This window comes from Gossypium hirsutum, chromosome A09, assembly GCF_007990345.1.
Source record: "Gossypium hirsutum isolate 1008001.06 chromosome A09, Gossypium_hirsutum_v2.1, whole genome shotgun sequence".
In the NCBI taxonomy this organism is placed as follows: domain Eukaryota; kingdom Viridiplantae; phylum Streptophyta; class Magnoliopsida; order Malvales; family Malvaceae; genus Gossypium; species Gossypium hirsutum.
In genome coordinates this window covers 33031735-33051287 of record NC_053432.1, presented here as the reverse complement: position 1 = coordinate 33051287, position 19553 = coordinate 33031735, and the positions used below count along the sequence as shown (strand labels likewise).

The following is a 19553-nucleotide window of genomic DNA, read 5'->3' as shown; positions in this document are numbered from 1 at the left end:
AAAACTAAACTGTTCTACGTCGGATTTGTAGTCCCAAAACCACTGCTCCGACTAGGCCCAAAATCAGGCTATTTCAACTCTCCCCCCTTTAGGGATTTTCATCCATGAAAATCTTACCAGAAAATAGGTTTGGGTATTGTTTTCTCATAGCTTCCTCAGGTTCCCACGTAGCCTCTTCAACCCCATGTCGTTGCCATAATACGTTCACTAGGGCTATACTTTTATTTCTCAATTGTTTAACTTCCCGAGCTAAAATCTTGATTGGTTCTTCACCATAAGTCATATCAGGGCGAATCTCAACTTCTGTCGGTGAAATCACATATGAAGGATCTGACCGATAACGACACAACATAGACACATGAAACAAATTGTGAATCTTTTCTAACTCTGTCGGCAAAGCTAACCGATATGCCACTTGCCCTATTCTTTCAACAATCTCATATGGCCCAATGAAACATGGACTCAACTTGCCTTTACGGCCAAATCTCAGAATCTTCTTCCACAAAGACACTTTCAGAAATACTTTATCACCAATCTGAAATTTAATCTCTTTTCTTTTCAAATCTGCGTACGACATTTGTCGATCTGAAGCGGCTTTCAAACAATCACCGATTACCTTTACTTTTTCTTCAATTTCTCTAACCAAATCAACCCTGTGAATCTGTCTCTAACTAAGCCCTGTCCAATAGAATGGAGTTTGACACTTGCAATGATACAATGCCTCATACGGTGCCATCTTTATACTCGACTGAAAACTATTATTATAAGCAAATTCGGCCAATGGTAGATATTTCTCCCAACTACCTTTGAATTCTAGAACACAACATCGGAGCATATCTTCGAGTACCTGAATCATTATTTTAGACTGACCGTCGGTTTATGGATGAAATGTGGTACTAAAGTTCAACTTTGTACCCAAAGCCTCTTATAACTTTTTCCAAAATCTCGAAGTGAACCTCATATCTCTATCCGAAATAATAGAAATAGGCACTCTGTGCAATCTCACAATCTCAGAAATGTACAATTTGGCTAACTTATCAAGTGACTGGTCAGTATGTACCAGAATAAAATAAGCTGATTTTGTCAATCTATCAACAACAACCCAGAAGACATTTTTCTTTTTCGGAGTTAAAGGCAAACCCATTACGAAGTCCATAGTAATCCTATCCCACTTCCACTCAGGTACCATCACTGGCTATAGTAAACTGGAAGGCAGTTGGTGTTTGGATTTTACTTGTTGACAAATCAAACATCTCGAAACAAACTTTGAAATATCTCGTTTCATACATGACCAGCAATACAATTTCTTCAAATCATTATACATTTTCATACTACCCAAATGCACAGATAAACAACCATTATGTGCTTCATGAAGAATTTTCTGAATAAGTTCATCATCTTTCGATACACAAATTTTTCCTTGGCACATCAAATAATCATCGGATCCAATATGGAAATTTGAATCACTACCCGATTCATAATGAAATCTTTTGGTTTGGAAATCACCGTCACATTTCTTAGCTTCACAAATTTGTTGAAGAAATAATGGTCTGGCTCTCAACTCAGCTAGGATCGAACCATTATCGGACAAAGTCAACCGTGTATTCATCGCTCTCAAAGCAAACAAAGACTTTCTACTCAACGCGTCTATGACTACATTTGTATTACCTGGGTGGTAATCAATTACTATTTCATAATCCTTTAGTAACTTGAGCCATCTTCGTTGTCGTAAGTTTAGATTTTTTTGAGTTATCAAGTATTTTAAACTCTTATGATCAGTAAAGCTATGACATTTCTCATTGTACAAATGATGTCGCCAAACTTTCAAAGCAAAAACGATGGAAGCCAATTCCAAATCATGCGTCGGATAATTCTTCTCGTGCAGTTTCAACTATCTCTAGGCTTAAGCTACCACTTTGCCCTCTTGCATCAACACAACCCAAACCATTCAATGAAGCGACACTATAAATTACGAATTCTTTTCTCGATTCAGGTTGTACTAAAATGGGTGCCTCAGTTAGTAATGCTTTCAATTTCTGAAAACATTGCTGACTTTTTTTGGACCATTGAAACTTAACATCTTTTTACAACAACTTTGTTATAGGAGTAGCAATCATCGAAAATCCTTTGACAAAACGTCGATAATAATTAGCTAAGCCCAAAAATCTTCTAAGTTCAGATACATTCCTTAGTTATTTCCACTCAACAATTGCCGAAATCTTACTTGGAACAACCCGAATATCATCACCTGAAATAATATGTCCTAAAAATCTGACTTCTCGGAGCCAAAACTCAGTTTTACCGAATTTAGTAAACGACTGGTTATCTCTCAAAGTCTATAATACTGTTCTCAAGAGCTCAGCATGCTCAGACTCGTCTTGAGAATAAATCAAAATATCATCAATGAACATAACCACATACTTATCTAAATACGGTAGAAAAACTCTATTCATCAAGTCCATAAAAACAGCAGGTACATTAGTTAGTCCAAAAGGCATAACAAGAAATTCATAGTGTCCATACCTTGTCTTGAAAGTAGTTTTTGGCACATCCGACTCTTTAACTATCAACTGATAGTAGCTAGATCTCAAATGAATCTTCGAGAATACTGTTGCTCCTTTTAACTGATCAAACAAGTCATCAATCCTTGGCAAAGGATACTTGTTCTTTATAGTCACCTTGTTAAGTTGTTGGTAATTGATGCAAAGTCTCATAAATCCGTCTTTTTTCTTTACCAATAACACTGGAGCACCCGAGGGAGAAAAACTTGGTCTCGCAAAACCCTTATCTGTCAATTCTTGCAACTGAGCTTTTAATTCTTTCAATTTAGTGGAAACCATTCTATACAAAGCAATGGATATCGGTGAAGTCCCTGGTACTAAACCAATACCAAACTCAACTTCTCTAATCGGAGGTAACCTAGGATACTCTTCTGGAAACACATCTAGATATTCACAAACTATCGTCACTGACTCAATTTTCAATTCAGAAATCTTTGTATTCAACACATAAGCAAGATAAGCTTCACAACCTTTCCTACATATTTTTGGGCAGACATCAAAGAAATCACAACAGGTAACTCACCCGACTCATCTAAATCAATCCGAAGAGTTTCACCATTTTCACATTTCAGTTTAATCATCTTTCTTTTATAGTTCACTATGGAATCATGCAGCGTCAACCAATCCTTACCCAAAATAACATCAAATTCATTAAATGACAACAATATTAAATCAGCCAGAAAACAGTGACCACGAATCATCAAGGGACAATTCTTGCAAACTCGATCAACTAATACATGTTTGCCTAATGGGTTTGACACTTTAATCACAAACTCAGTAAACTCAACAGGCAAGCTCTTACTTGTTACCAATTTCACACAAACATAAGAGTGGGTCAATCCAGGATCAATCAATGCAATTACATTATTATTATAGAGAGAAAAAGTACCAGTGATAACGTCGGGAGATGTCGTTTCTTCGTGAGCACAAATGGCATAGGCTCTAGCAGGTGCTCGAGCTTTGGATCTCACAGCTGAATCTTTCATCACACCTTTACTAATAGTTCCATTTCTGGTATTTCTTAGTGGCCTACCTCTATTGGTAGTATTACTCGGCCTTGTGCTCTGAAAATTTTCTTTCTCAGCGATTTCAGGGCAATCTCGAATAAAATGCTCCTGAGAACCACACTTGAAACAAGACTGGTCATTCATCCTACACTCGCCGGGATGTCTTCTTCCATAATGTTAACATTCAGGTCTGTTAGACCTTACATTACCTACATTGCCATTGAAGTAGCTTGAGATTTAAAACTCGAGTATTGTTTCCCGGGGTCTCTGTGAGAATACCCAGCTGATACATTTGAATGGGAATACATTTCTTTAGATTTCATTGGCTGAGATGGAAATGACTTACTCATTGGTCTTTCCCTTGAATCTCTAGCTTCACAATTAGCTTTCCTCTCTCTTTATTCAACTCTTTGGCCTTACGAGCTTGCTCGACTAACACCGCAAACTCTTTCATCTCTAAGATCCCAACTAACACACGAATATCCTCATTCAATTCATCCTCAAATCTCTTGCACATGATAGCCTCAGTGGAAACACACTCCCGAACATATTTACTAAGTCTGAAAAATTCTCGCTCATACTCTTTCACTGGCATTATACCCTGTTTCAGCTCAAGAAATTCCTTACGCTTCTGATCAATGAACCGCTGACTAATATATTTCTTTCAGAAATCCTCTTGAAAGAATTCGCAGGTAATCCTCTCTTTCGATACTACCGGTACTAGTGTATTCCACCAGTAATATGCAGAATCTCTTAAAAGTGAGATGGCACACATTAAACACTTAACTGGTGTACAAGACAACTCATCAAATACCCTAATAGAGTTTTCGAGCCAAAACTCGGCTTTTTCGAGATCATCATCTACATTAGCTCTAAAATCTTCAGTCCCATGCTTTTAGACCTTACCAACTGAGGGTTTGTTCATTCTTACAAATTCCATATCTTGTGGAGCTACGGGAACCAGTCAAGGAATAGGTGAGGGAGGAGGAGGTTTGGGCATTCGAATTTGTTCGAACAAACTCCATAAACCACTCATTCATCATGTAGAGAAAGGTTTCTTTATCCCTTTCTCCACAAACTCCACTATCAGACGGTGTTGGCCCATGAGCGGAAGCCACCGCATTACTTTCAACGTCATCAGCCTGAGCTCGATCAGGATTCATTTACTATATGAAAACACAATTTAAAATTGTCAGGAGTCATCACACTATCACAGTTCAATTATGGCATGTATAGCTAGACTTTTACACACGCTACGTTAGTCCAAGAATTGATTAAACCGTAGCTCTAATACCACTCAAGGTAACACCCCTTACCCGTATTCAACACCGGATCAGGGTACGAGACATTACCGAACTTAAACACAAGTAACCATACATTTTCGAGCCATAAATTTTGTCCAATTTTAAAACTTTTTGCATTCAATCATAAGGTCCCTAATGCGAGCCTACAAGGCCCAAAACATACATTGAAAGCGATTCGAGACTTAATCGGATACTTTAGAAAATTGTACAACACTTAGAAAAGTTTTCCACTAACCAAGGGTCACATGCCCTTATGGCTTGGGACACGCCCATGTGGGCAGGCCGTGTGGTCACACACTCTCTATTTGTCACCCAAGAACAAATCGAAGACACATGGCCAAGTCACATACCCGTTGTAGCACCCCTATCCCGTATCCGTTGCTAGAGTAGGGTTAAAGGCATTACCTGTGATAGTACAACTTAAACAAACATTCATTACATTCCATACTTTGTAATTCATCCACATTAAAACACTTATTTCAGCCAGAAATTTTGAAACTTTAATACAATTGTAAATTTATCATTTAATACTTACTTATAATTAATCATGTACTCAATAGCTAAATATCAAACATACCACTTTTAAATCAATACACATGCACATTTTAAAACCAAATGAACCACATTACACAATTTAATATCCACTCACATATGCAGCATTTGCAATAGTCAATATGAACAAATATACCCATTTTCTTATTACAATTTTTTTTTTCAAATATGTACTTATCAATTGAACCATATTCAAACTCCAAAATTAAACACACCACTTTACAAGTAAATTATAGTTCTATTAGCAGAACTTATTGTCTAAATATTATGGCATTAAAACTCTTATAGTAAATATCATTCATGTAATCAAACCAAATCATCTTATTCCATAGCCAAATATATACCTATACACGTACATTATAATAGTTCAAATAATCAATCAATCATTCATGACACAAATAATTTTCCTTGTCATTACAGACCGAATCATATGCAAACATGTCAAATGCATCATTTATAAATATATTCAATTACTTATCTTTAGTCGAATATGAATGTGCACCATTTATCATTTCATTAATAAATAACCGATTCTATGGGACCATATTAGTACTAATTAATTTAGTACTTTACTCATAATTATAATCAAACTTTAAATTAATAAAATTGACGTAAAAATCGAATCACAAACAAAACATATCATATATTTATTTATACATAATTTTCCTATCATTAGCCGAATATAAACATCATATTTCACACTTTTAAATATTTCATTATAAGCTAACCAAAACATACCTAAATCATAATCTTCAATTACCATTTGAATTATACCAAAATACTTAACTAAAACAGTCTATTCATTCCTTACCTTCACTAACTGAACCTAATAGCCAACTACCAACAATGACATATACATTACTTAACCAATTTAATACATACCATATACCGAACATACATCCATCTGTTATCTCATTACCAAGCTGAATTATAAGTACAAACATGACACCAAACACATCAAAGAAAAACACACCTTCTAAATTAAGATAATTTCATGGCCTAACAAGCATCATGCCTTGCATTACTCATTACTGAAACACCAAAACCAAACACATCAAACATATTAACCATGAACATATATAACCAAACTTAAGCATAATGATTACGCCATTTTCACATGGCCTAATATATAAAACTCAAAATCAAACATAATATAACAATCCTATACATGCCATAAGCTCAAAGTTTCAAACTTATAAAATACCAAAATAGCGATCGATAGTGTGATGGATTTCTCTGACGATTCCCGAGCTCGTATCTAGCTTTCAAAAATCTATAAAACAATAAACAAACACTCACACAGTAAGCTTAAATAGCTTAGTAAGTCATAAGCAAATAATTTATTTTAATGACACATATAATTCAATTAAACTAGACCAAAACAAACAAATTTTAACCAAATGTACATGTATTATGCTTACAAACTCAATCATTATCTCATAAACATTAACATTATAATATCAATGGCCGAATGTACATATACTCATAAACAAAAATAATTCTCACTTTTATAATGCATATTTTATATAAAAATCACAAGTACACACTTACCTTATTTTCCCAATCATTTAACTTAGCACATACCTGACCTCTTAGCTCGTTTTCACATTCGATCATTACTCAATATTGCCCGTCGAACCATTCGAAATTAATAAGGATATCTGGATAGTCGAAAAGCTAGTACAATGCCAACGTCCCAGACGTGATCTTACATGAAATCAAATACGATACCAATGTGCCAAACATGGTCTTACACATAAATCAATGATCGATGCCAACGTCCCAGATGCAATCTTACACGTAAACACATATTGGAATCCTATGTCATGACATATGTATCCTAACTATTCTTGAGGTTCGTACGTGGATTTTGGACGTCGTAACTCGATCAATTCAGGCTTGTAAATACTTCTCCCATACTTACACAAATTCAACTTGAACATATATATACAAGTAATAATTTAATTCGGCACAAATAAAATATATACAATTGAATTTAACGATATTTATTTACTTATGAACTTACCTTGGACAACGACGAAAGAATTGGGATGATTATTCGACAACTTTAGATTTCTCTCGATCCAATTCTGATTTCCTCTTTTCTTGATCTAAGCTAATACAAATTTAACTTGGTTATTAACATATTCATTCAATTTAGTCCAAAAAACACAAATGGGGAATTTACACTTTTGCCCCTAACATTTCACATTTTTCATAATTTAGTCCTTATTTCACAAAACACAAAATATTCAAAACTTCACCACACCCAAGCTTGGCCGAATTTCACTAAGGTCCCTAGCAGCACATTTCTTTCATTTATTTCACATTTTGACCACTCAATTTACAAAATTCACAATTTAATCCCAAATAGGCATTTTTACTAAAAATTGCTTAATTAAACTTGAAAATCTATTAATACTTATTCATTTTTCATCATCAAACACAAAAATCATCAAGCTTTCAACAATGGCAAAATACAAAATCATCATCAAATTCAAAAATTCAAGCATGGGCTAGCTAGTATTCAAAGTAATGATCTAAAAAATGTAAAAATTATCAAAAACCGAGCAAAGAACATTCCCAAATCAAGTTTCAAGAGTGCCAAATATTCAAAGCTCAAGAACCCTATTCTCTTTTTTAATTTTCGATGAGAAGATGATGAATAATGGCTTTCATTTCTTTTTTTTTAATTTTATTAACTTATATTTCTAACTTAAAAAATTAACCTTGGTTAAAACAATATAAAATCACAAATATTAAGTCCATTACCGTCCACTAACCTTAATAGTGACCTAATTTCATTTTAAGGACTTTACAATTAATAAACCATAGCAAATAAGTACTTTAACAAATAGAAAGCCACTTCTACATTTTACCGCGATTAAGTCCTTTTTATTAAATCGAGCACACAAACGATAAAATTTTCACACGAAACTCGCACATATCAATTCACATACTATAAACACCAAAAATAATTTTATAATATTTTTCTGACTCAGATTTGTGGTCCCAAAACTACTGTTCCGAATAGGGTCTAAACCAGGCTGTTACACTCGTGAGTTAGGCCGTGTGGTTGATTTAAAAATTATGATTTTTAATAGAATAGTGCAGACTTCACACGCCAAGGACACACGCCCATGCCTGAGGCCGTGTCATCCACATGGCTAAGACACACGCCCGTGTCTCTGCCCGTGTGCTCAATTCTAAGCATTCTATTTTGTAAAAATTAGGGTGCAGGGGACATATGGCCTAAACACATGCCTGTGGGGCAAGCTATGTGTCACACACGGCCTAGACACACGCCCATGTGCCTACCCGTGTGGACAAAAATAAGGCTATTTACCAAGCCATTTTGCCACCGTTTGTTGTACACACCTACACAACATAACATAGCACCAATCTAAACATTTACATACAACCAAATCAGCCACAACCAAGACATTAATACCTCATTCACATACTCACATTTATCATACACAAACTTTACATACATATCAATTCAATTCATGCAAATTTCCACATCCATGAAAAGCATCATCATATGTATATACTTATACCAATATTAGCCAATTTCAAAAGTCTATTTACAAGATGAATTACCAACCAATATAGGCTAACACATTAGGCCAATTTAATTATGACACATAACAAAATAACCAGGTCCCCTATACATGCCATAACTCAAAATAGTGTATTCATTAGTACCCAAAATAATAAGTTGATAGCATGAGTGGATCTCTGATAGTCTCCGATCCCCGAGCTAGCTTTGTGACACTAAAAGGCAAGGGAAAAGAAAGGGGAGTAAGCTATATAGCTTAATAAGTTCCATGCAAATAATAAGCATCATATCCAAATTTTTAACATACAATTAACATGACAATAAATGGCATAAATATTACTAGGGTCTTATAATCATAACTTACTCAATATAACCTTACCAAAGGTTCATCACATATCGAGCTCATTACATATGAGTTGTACGTTCATACCTGAGTCATCTCGAATTGGATTTACATGCAATTCACCTTTGACATACTCATTAAATTACCCGTTGAACCACTTGGAATACTAAAGGATACTCGGGAATCTCGTACACATATTACCATACCAATGCCATATCCTAGATATGGTCTTACATGTAATCTAGTGTCGATGACAATAGCCCAGCTATGGTCTTACAAGAAGTCTCATATCGATGCCATATCCTAGATATGGTCTTACAAGTAATCTTAACAACCCTAATGTCATGACATTTTTATCCTATCTATTCCTAAGGTTCATCCAAGATTTCACGCTTGTCGGAACTTTGTCGAATACGCCTAAGGGTCAATCACAATTTATACAATAATAAAGCATTTAAAACATAATTAAAACAATGTGTTATTTACATAGGAACTTACCTCGGTGCAAAATAGTAGAAACGAGACCTAATCGTCGAACATTTTATTTTTCCCCCGATCTAGGTCTGAACCTCGTTTCTCTTGACCTATAATAGAAAATTTAACTCATTTAATATTCACATTATTCAATTCAGCCCAAAAATTACATTTTGGAAAAATTATATTTTTGCCCCCTAAACTTTGACACTTTTACAAATTTAGTCCCTAGGCTCATTAAATGATTTTTATCAAATTTCTTCATTACCTAAGCCTAGCCGAATCTTTATTGTACTCATACCAGCCCATATTTTTCATTAAATCACATTGTTACTACTTATTTTATAATTTTTATAAATAGGTCCTTTGGGACATTTTTACCAAAAATCACTTAGCAAAAGTCATTTTTCAAACATCAAACTTGCATAAACTACCATTAAACATCAAAATACAGACATGTCTAATAGGGGTCAAACCCTAGACCTCAATCATTTCTCAAATTAGTGGTAGAAATAGGAAGATCGAGTGATAACGACGTAAAAAATGTAAAGAGCATTAAAAACAGAACAAGAACAGACTTACAATTGAGCTAGAAAGTTGGAAAAACCCTAGCTATGTCTTCCTTCTAAATTTCGGCACAAGTAGGAGAAGATGGACAAGATTTTGGCTTGATTTTAGCTCTTTAATTAATTTAATTACTAAATAACCAAAATGCCATTTTCTTAAAACATTAAAATTCTCTTACTTCATGTCTATTTTTTTCCACTAACTTAACAAATGGTCTAAGTACCATCTAAGGACCTCTGATTTAAAATTTCATAGCAATTAGACACCTCTAGCATGTAGAACTCAAGTTTTGCACTTCTTACAATTTAGTCCTTTTTGCTAAATTGAGTGCTCAAACGTCAAAATTTACGAACGAAAATTTCACAAAATTATTCCGTAAAACTGTAGACCATAACATTATAAGAAAACTAAAATTTTCTGCGTCAAATTTGTGGTCCCAGAACCATTGTTCTGACTTGGCCCAAAATCGAGCTGTTACAAGTTCAACCAGGCTTGAGCTCTGTCCCTTAGTGAATACGGGAACAGCTTCAATCGTAATGCATCTTCAGGTACTCCGACTAGCTTGAATAAGTCACTCACCTCCATAAACAATCTTAAGTAGAGATGAGGATCTTCGGTAGGCATTCTACTGAATTGGCCCACAGTCTGAAGCATTTGGAACATCACTGGCTTCAGCTTGAATTATTGTGCCTCAATTTTAGGTCTCCTAATACTCGGATTAAGATCATGAAACACTGGCATGGCATACTGTCTTAAAGCTCTATCCCTATCATCAGCAATAAGGATAGGATTTTGAGCAGGGTTTGCTTTATTTCCTTGATTCAAATTTTCAAGTTTCATCTCTTCGGTCTCTCTCTGATTCGGTTGTCTTCTTCGCTGTCGAAAAGTTCTTTCTATCTCAGGATCTGCATGGAGTAAATCGATAATTCAGTCAATACTCATAAACACCTGAAATAATCACAGGAAGATTAATTAAGTTAAAATTGAACAGAAAAATAAACCAAAATGCAAAACTAACAAATTCACAAATAATGACTTTTTAAAATAGTCCCCGGTAGCGGCGCCTAAAACTTGGAACGATGGAAATGTGCAAGTGTACACAATCGCAACAAGTAATAAAGTGACAAGTAAATGTCGAGTTATCGTACACACAGGGACTATGAAAAGAATTTGTTTATAAATGCTATTTAAAATACTTTGGTGAAGAAAAATATTTTATTTGAAAAGGGTGGTTAAAAACTAAGATTTTAAACTAAACTAAGTAAACTAAATAAATAAATCTCAAATGCACGATTTCAAAATACGATTTTAATCAAGATGACATAATTGTGTTAGATTAATTACATTTCTTAACTTAGAATTATTAAACTCATGTTTATATTGTAATAAATTCACGGCAACTCAGTAATTTGCTAACTTATGAACATACTCACCTACCAAAATCCATTCATCTCTTGACTATATCCCTATGTCAATTCAACCGATTAAACAAATCTTAATAGGAAAAAATGTTAGTGCACATACATACTTATTAAATCGAAATGATCTCTTGTACATATCCTTATGTCAATTCAAATGACTAATTAAATCTAATAAGCACATAAAAGACTACGTGAGGTAACAAGGTGTCCCTACCTTGAAACAGTTTAATCACAATAATCTTGCAAGTTATGCAAGGCAAATGTATCATCAGTTACCGTTGCTAATTTAACCCTCGGCTACTTTAGATGATTAAACATGCACTGATTAAGTACTATGTCTATTAATTACAATTTCAATCCATTTAAATAATTAATTCATTAGCTACCTCACAATTGTAATGCAGGAATAACTTAGTCATGATTTTACTTAATCAAGCATCTTACTGGGGCCTCTAACAACATAAACACAATTTCAGAAAACGAAATGCAATCAACCTAACATGAATTAAATTCAAGCTAAATTGATTAAATTAAACATTCCAAAAAAAATAAATATTCATAGATATGTTCATCATAAAAACAACAAAAATTAAAGAGATAGGGAACAAGAATCAAATCCGGTGTTTTTCTGTGGCTTGACTAGTTTGCTCCGTTCTTCCTTCTCCGTTGTCCTCGTCGACCAAGGCTACTATGAACACTTAATTGCTGCTCCAAATGGCTGATGAATGCCCCTTTTTCAAGAGGAGAAATCGGCAAGAGAGCAAGGGAATTTGGAATGGAAAAGAAGAGAGAATGTGGAGAGAAGAGAGAAAAGAGGTGAATGCTTGAGATGTTTTTCAAATAACCAGCCTAAGGGGGTTTTTATAGCTGAAGAGGGCTACTAAAATAGCTAAAATTATCAGCCAAAGAGTCCTCCCTTGGCCAGCCACACATGTGGCAAGGTTGATAGTTTCAATTTTGCTAATTTAGACTTAGGGCAAATCTATAAAGCCACCAATTTTGAAAGGGTTTGTTTGCAACTTGAAGTTGAACAAGTATTCAAGGGCCTTTTTGCAAGCTAAATAATTAGCCAATAAGCTAATTTGGGTTAGCATATGGACATTTTTGGGCTTTCCACTTCTTGTTCAGTTTGGTTCACTCGGTTCGACTCGATTGGACCACTTTTTCATAATTAATTAATAATAATTTATTTAATCCAAATTAAATTGGATATAAAATAAAATTAATTATATAATGAATTAATACACATAATTTGACTAACTTAGGCTGAAAATTAATTCGCCTTGATACTTCAAATTACTTCTCGGTTTTGAACTTCTAGCAGTGTTTGCCGAGCCAATTTTCATCCTTTGTGCAAATATGTCGAAAGTAATCAAAATTAATCAAGAATTATTATAAAATTAATTAAAATTCATTATGTTAATTATTTAAGTACAAAATAATTATTGTATAATATTTATATATTTTTCGACAATAATTTTACCGAAACTGTATGAATTTGAGTTAAAAAGGACATGAAAAAGTGTGTATATTTTTGTGTTTCCACTCGTCAAATGTCTCAAAATAATTACGGACCCCATCTTTTATTCGCCTACGTTCTTTCTTTCGCCATATATTTATAAGATTGCCCTTTCAAACTCTCGGCCTTGGTGCCCCTTTGTTTATTTGAAATCTAACTAGTCCTTGGTAGGCTCTTTTTTCTTACTATAATCCCGTAGGACTTGCTGACCTCCCCTCAGTCATGATGACTAATCAAGGTTCATGTCACTCAATCGAAATAAATCTAATTTCACCCTACATTCGTGTTGGAGGGGTTGCATTACTTCCTCGTAATTCACCCTATCTGCAATACCTTGCTTTTAAGGTGTAACATGTCTATTTACAGTGGACCGTTTTGACCTTTAGCCTTCGACAGACTATTATCTGTGTGACCTTGTGAGTTTATGTTTGCTCTTGCATGATGGTTCTCTACAAAACTAATTCTATGGCAGTTATACTCGCAATAGATTCCCCTCAAAGAGGAATAATTTTGACAAACATATTTGTCAATTAGATTATCCCTATTAACACCTCGTTTTATCCTTATGTTAACACTAACCCCTTTTACTGATTATACTATTTGCAATATATACATTTGTGTCTCCTCGCAAAAACTACAATTTTATCGAAGCCTTATGTTGGGAGTACATCTCTCGTTACTCTTCTAAGACCTGCTTTTAACATATTGAGTTTCCTTGAGTACTTTCCAGTGATTCTTAATGATGGAACCTTACCTGTGACCCACAAATAATTCCTCTCTTTTTTTTCCTATATACAAGACATTATCAGCATGGCATTCATATAACTTATTCTAGCTATGTTACCACTATATGCCCTACCGAGTTCCTCCTACCAACTTTCTTACTTATCGTTTTGGTAGGCTTTTTCCATTTCTAATAGTTTTTCCTTTTTCAGCGGATTCCTCAAACTTGATAGCTAGCTATCGCTTATCAACACTTTGAAATTTTTCCTTGCATGATTGCTCCTTTAATTACCATCTTGGCGGACAACCCCATTTTTATTGTCCTAGCAGACTATCCATGTTTAATGTCCTGGCAAACTACCCTATTTTTATTGTCCTAGCAGACTATTCATGTTTATCATCCTGGCAGACTACCCTGTGTTTATTGTCCTAATAGACTCCATTTATTAACATGGTCGAGTTATGGTCTTACACATCATACCCATGTTTAATATCTTAGCTGACTTTTTGGTGTTTATTGTCTTAACGGATTATCTCGTGTTTACTATCCTGATAGACTATACTAGTTGTCATAGTTGAGCTATGGTCTTACATGATATATCCCATGTTTAGTGTTTTCACAGACTCCATTGGTTGTCATAGCTGATTTATGGTTTTACACCTTAAACCTCTTTGAGGAGTTTCCCATAGAACCTTATCATTGCCGCTGTGTTGCCATATAGAGCCTGCAAATTGCCATTAAGGTGTTGCTCTATGGAACCTTTAAATCTTCATCATAGTGTCACTCTAGTGAGCCATTCATATCATTCTGTCTCACATTTATCATTGATGATCGAACACTAAAATGTCCCCTCTACAATGCATGAAGCTTCACACATCACTGATTGTATCTAATAACATTGGATTACGAAATCTAACGAAAATTCCATTTCCCTATCTATCTACCTATTCCTCCATTTATCCATTTCTAACATTGATGCTTGAACACCTTAGTGTGCCCTCTAGAAGGCCCAGAGCTTCGTACATCACACTTTGTACCTTGCAACATGGGATTGCAAATTCTAACGAAAATTTCATTTCCCCGATCATAACTTCATCTAACCCATTAATATTTCTCTCTTCTTACTCCACCTTTATAAACATGCAATACATGCATTTCAATAACATATTATCGTAGAGTACGTTATCTTTTAGATGTGAAATCATAATTCTTTCATGGATATCTAAATTAATACGGGGATACTCACATACCTATGAATTATTATACATGCTTAGCATTCACAATCAGTAGAGGCCATGCATCATTATAGAACTCAATCATAGATTGATGTCAGACATACAGCATCCCAGGAATGGAGTATAAAATTTCACCTGATACTTCTTTGACTCATCAGCTTAGCTTTTCAGAACACCAGAGCTTCCATTATCTTGGAAGCTAAGCATGACAACCAAATTCATAAATTAAACATAACATTCCAACTTAAAAACTCATTTTCCAAAAACATGCAAAACCCTTCAATGGTTCTGAAAATTATTAACTTTATTTCTTAAATTTACGAACATTGAAGGACTTACAACCTTACCAACTCACAAGATTCTGTACTTTTGCAACTCAGATCCCATAATCATCGCTTCATGCAAAGCTTACCATAATTATCTCTTCTTCGGAGCAACGAAGAAGATGAAGAATAAAAGAAAATTTAAGCAGAACTGAGAAAAACTCACCTTGGGGGTTCATTTCTCAGCTATTTATAGCCCTTCATGCATGGCTATCAACCCTATAAAAACCATTCATTGGTAATCATTTTGTCACCCACTATCGAACCAATTGGTTCTCATCCAATAGAATCACAATTGGAACTCAACTATGTCCAAATTAGCTATCAAACTTTACTTATTTTCCAATAAAAGCCGCAAACTTATAGTATCTTTCAATTTAACCCCTAATTATTTCTAAATTCTAGACTTAAAGGAAACAAGATGTGGCAAAAAGTGAAGGGGTGAACCCTTTTTATCTTATTTTGGTGATTTCTAAAATGCTAAGGAAAAGTGAAAAAAAAATCAAGTTTTAAGATGGCCCACTTTAAATAATGGATCGAATGGCTTAAATCTCATCTTATCACCACTCTCCCTTACAAAACTTTAATAATTAAGAATTAATGTATGCCAATTTTCATAAATACGCATGATAGGAACAATTAATGTTTTACCCTTACTTCAAAGTGTTACCCGATTAAGTTCAAAACTCTAAAAATAAAATGTTAAATTAATTTATCACTCTAAGGACATCCCATTTCTTGCAAATTAAAAATATATCAAAAATCTTGATCTTATACCGAGAGCAAACTTTTCCAAATTTATATCTTAAGACAAATCGAAAATTTTCGAGAATTTTAGGTAAAATAATATTTTAGCAATTTCAATAAGAATGTTTTTCAATAAAACTTAAAGCCTACTTGGTTGAGTGAAAAAGTGGAAGAATGTAAAAAAGTAATGACTATTTTTCATCCTAATGCATAAAATAAATCGTGACAAATTTTAATGATAAGAGGAGATAAAATGAAAAAAATTTAAATTAGTGCAAAATTATACATGCGTTTTATTTTAAATTTTTTTCTTATTTTTTAACTCTATTAATCAATGAAAAAATATATATTTTTTAAAATTTTTCCATTTTTATTACCAAACACGCAACTAAAAGAAATATATATAATAATTTTACGCTCATTCAATCTTCTATAAAATTTGAAGGTGGAATCTAATTGAAGATTTTAGAATATCTTTGAATTCAAACTGACCATAGCGCGCCACGATTCTAGCACTTTATTATCCAAACGTGACGCAACTATCCATTTGGATATTACAGTCACAATTAGCAAATAAGATTTTAAAGCAAAGATCACAACTTTACACGTGCATTTGTATCTCTATTTATAATTTCTAATATCACATATGAATATCTTTAATAAAGCAATAAAGGAGGCTGAAAGAAGTCTTGAAATGAAACAATTATTAAATGCTAATGGAAGCAAAGGAATTTCTTTCGTTCTCCATAAAGCGAACCCACTAGCATTTGCATACCATATATCTTCTTTGACTAAGTTCAGCACATCATCCCCTTCTTCGCCACCAAGAAAACCCTAAGCCTTACATAAAATACAAGGTATTGAAAGAGAAGTTGGACAAAGAAAGAGAAATGAGTCTGCTTTCGAATGCAGATTGGGGACCAATCGTTGTTGCAGTGGTCTTGTTTATCCTCTTGTCGCCAGGGATGATGTTCCAATTGCCAACGAGGACAAGGGTGATAGAGTTTGGCAACATGTGCACAAGTGGGATAGCCATCTTGGTTCATGCCATAATATATTTCAGCTTATTCACCATCTTGATCATGGAAATTGGTATTCACATACATGTTTACTAGTTGATCCAAAATCTCAACAAAAAGGGTAGGCTCTTCTTTGGCTCCTTTCCTTAATTTGTCTTCACTGTTATTTCATTGATGTTTGTAAGAGAAAATTTGAATAGTGTAATGATGAATCTATTTCTCCGTAAGATAGTTTGTTATATATGAAGTTGTAGAGGGATATTGATACATTTTGAATAAGTATCTGAAGTGTCATTTGTCCAGAATAATGGACCCCTCAATGGGTCAGTATTGTCTTAGCGTCGAGTTGGGCTTTTGTCTCCCAAATTGGAATTCACAAAGTAAAAATGTCATGTTGGATCGAAGCGTCGAGTACAAGGTAAGGTATGAACCCTTAAATAGCATCTAATATACTACCACTTGATCAAGTGGTTCAAGCCCAACTATGCACACGACGCTCATGTGCCCCTAGTAGGAGGTTGTACGCCACACATGTCTTAATTTGATGAGGTGCTCTCACTCTGTGAATCTCACCTTTGATACAGTTTTTGGACAAAATCAGAAGACAAAACCTCAACTTGATTTAGAGAAAACATCAACCCATTGAAGAATTTGTCTACTCAAAATAAACAACACTTTGAGATCTTTACTAAAAGAAATCGGCCCTCAAAAGAAATTTATTATAATTAAGGTATTTTTTAATCGTTGTTTTTGTCTACTATTAATTAGTTTGTTTAGCATTATTGAAGCCTTGACTAAATCTTTAAATATAATACTAATAATAATATATATGTTATATATCATCATTCAATTTCTAAAACGGTAAATTAAAAATTATACAAATTATGGAATAAATTAAAACATTAAAAACAAAAATTAAAATAACTAAAAATGTCATGCAATGAAATGAACACTTCACAAATGCATAAACCTGTCAATAAATATATAATAAATTATTAACATGTAAAAAGTTATATAAATTTATAATAAAAAATGAAAACTCGACAGTTACTTAATTTTCTTTCTAGATTAAATCACTATAAAACAATTTATGTATAAATATATTGTGAATCAAGACACAATATAATAAATAAATATTATACAGTCTTCATAATAAAAAATATTAAAATAATCACGTTTTCAATTTAAAAATAATATAATAAGGATATGAAGGAAACATTTTACCTTTTTTACCCTTCAAATTAAAAGTTTTGTGGATGCTGAAATGTCTTTCAAACAGCCTCTTTAAATTTTAAATTAAGCATTATGAATAACTGCGATAACTTTTATACTAGTATTTTTTTTAAAACAAATTATCTTTTAATAGTAGTTATAGATATAAAGTTAAAGAGAGCGTAATCAAACTGCAAATTTCATCGCCGGTGCTTTAAATGAAACTCCACCAGGTCTCGTCTTGTACGAATAGTTCTCGGACACGGTTAACAACTAGCTGGATCACGATATGTTATAATCCTCTCTTCACAAAAATCTTTCGATATAGATCCTGTTTGGCAATTAGCTAATAGTTGATAATTGATTACAGTAGCTGGTTTGATCAACTGATTCTATTAATTATTTATTTAAAAGTGTTCAGTAAAACTTAACTGATAGTTAAAAGTTAATATTTATAAAATGACAAATAAGAGCATAATACGTTTTATTGTTAAGTATTTATTTGTTTATAATATTTTAGTCTTTATTGGGTGAAATTATTGAAATAAAGGACTATTATCAAGGAATTAAAACATCTATTATAGAAAATAATTAGTGAATATTTTTTTAAATTTAAATAAACAAATTTCTTAAGTTTCTTATTTGCAAATATTAATCTTGTGGAAATTGATAAATATTAATAGTGTACCGATATAATTGTAAACTGTATTCTTAGTGATAATTGTATCATATTCTTGGTATGTAAATTAGTGATAATTATGTTACACTCTTAATAAATTTTTCAAATAGCATATTTCAATTAATATAAAGTTACATAATACATCATTTTACACAAGTAAATTGAAAATAAATTAAGAGTACATAAATATTCAAGTATGAATGGGCTCAATCGAAAATTTCTCGCTGCAATTGTGATTTTTATAGATTCACAGTGGTTTTTTTTTTGGTAGATTCATAGTGGATTTTTTATTTGAGATTTAATT

At 33.3% G+C, this 19553-nt stretch overlaps 1 protein-coding gene across 1 annotated transcript; it reads left to right on the top strand.

Annotated features, from left to right (window-relative positions):
* Positions 1-17075: 17075 nt before the first annotated feature.
* Positions 17076-17585, top strand: LOC107890232 (uncharacterized). Its single transcript, XM_016814716.2, has one exon. The coding sequence runs from the start codon at positions 17230-17232 to the stop codon at positions 17452-17454; it is 225 nt and encodes a 74-aa protein (XP_016670205.1). The 5' UTR covers positions 17076-17229; the 3' UTR covers positions 17455-17585.
* The last annotated feature ends 1968 nt before the right edge of the window (positions 17586-19553 follow it).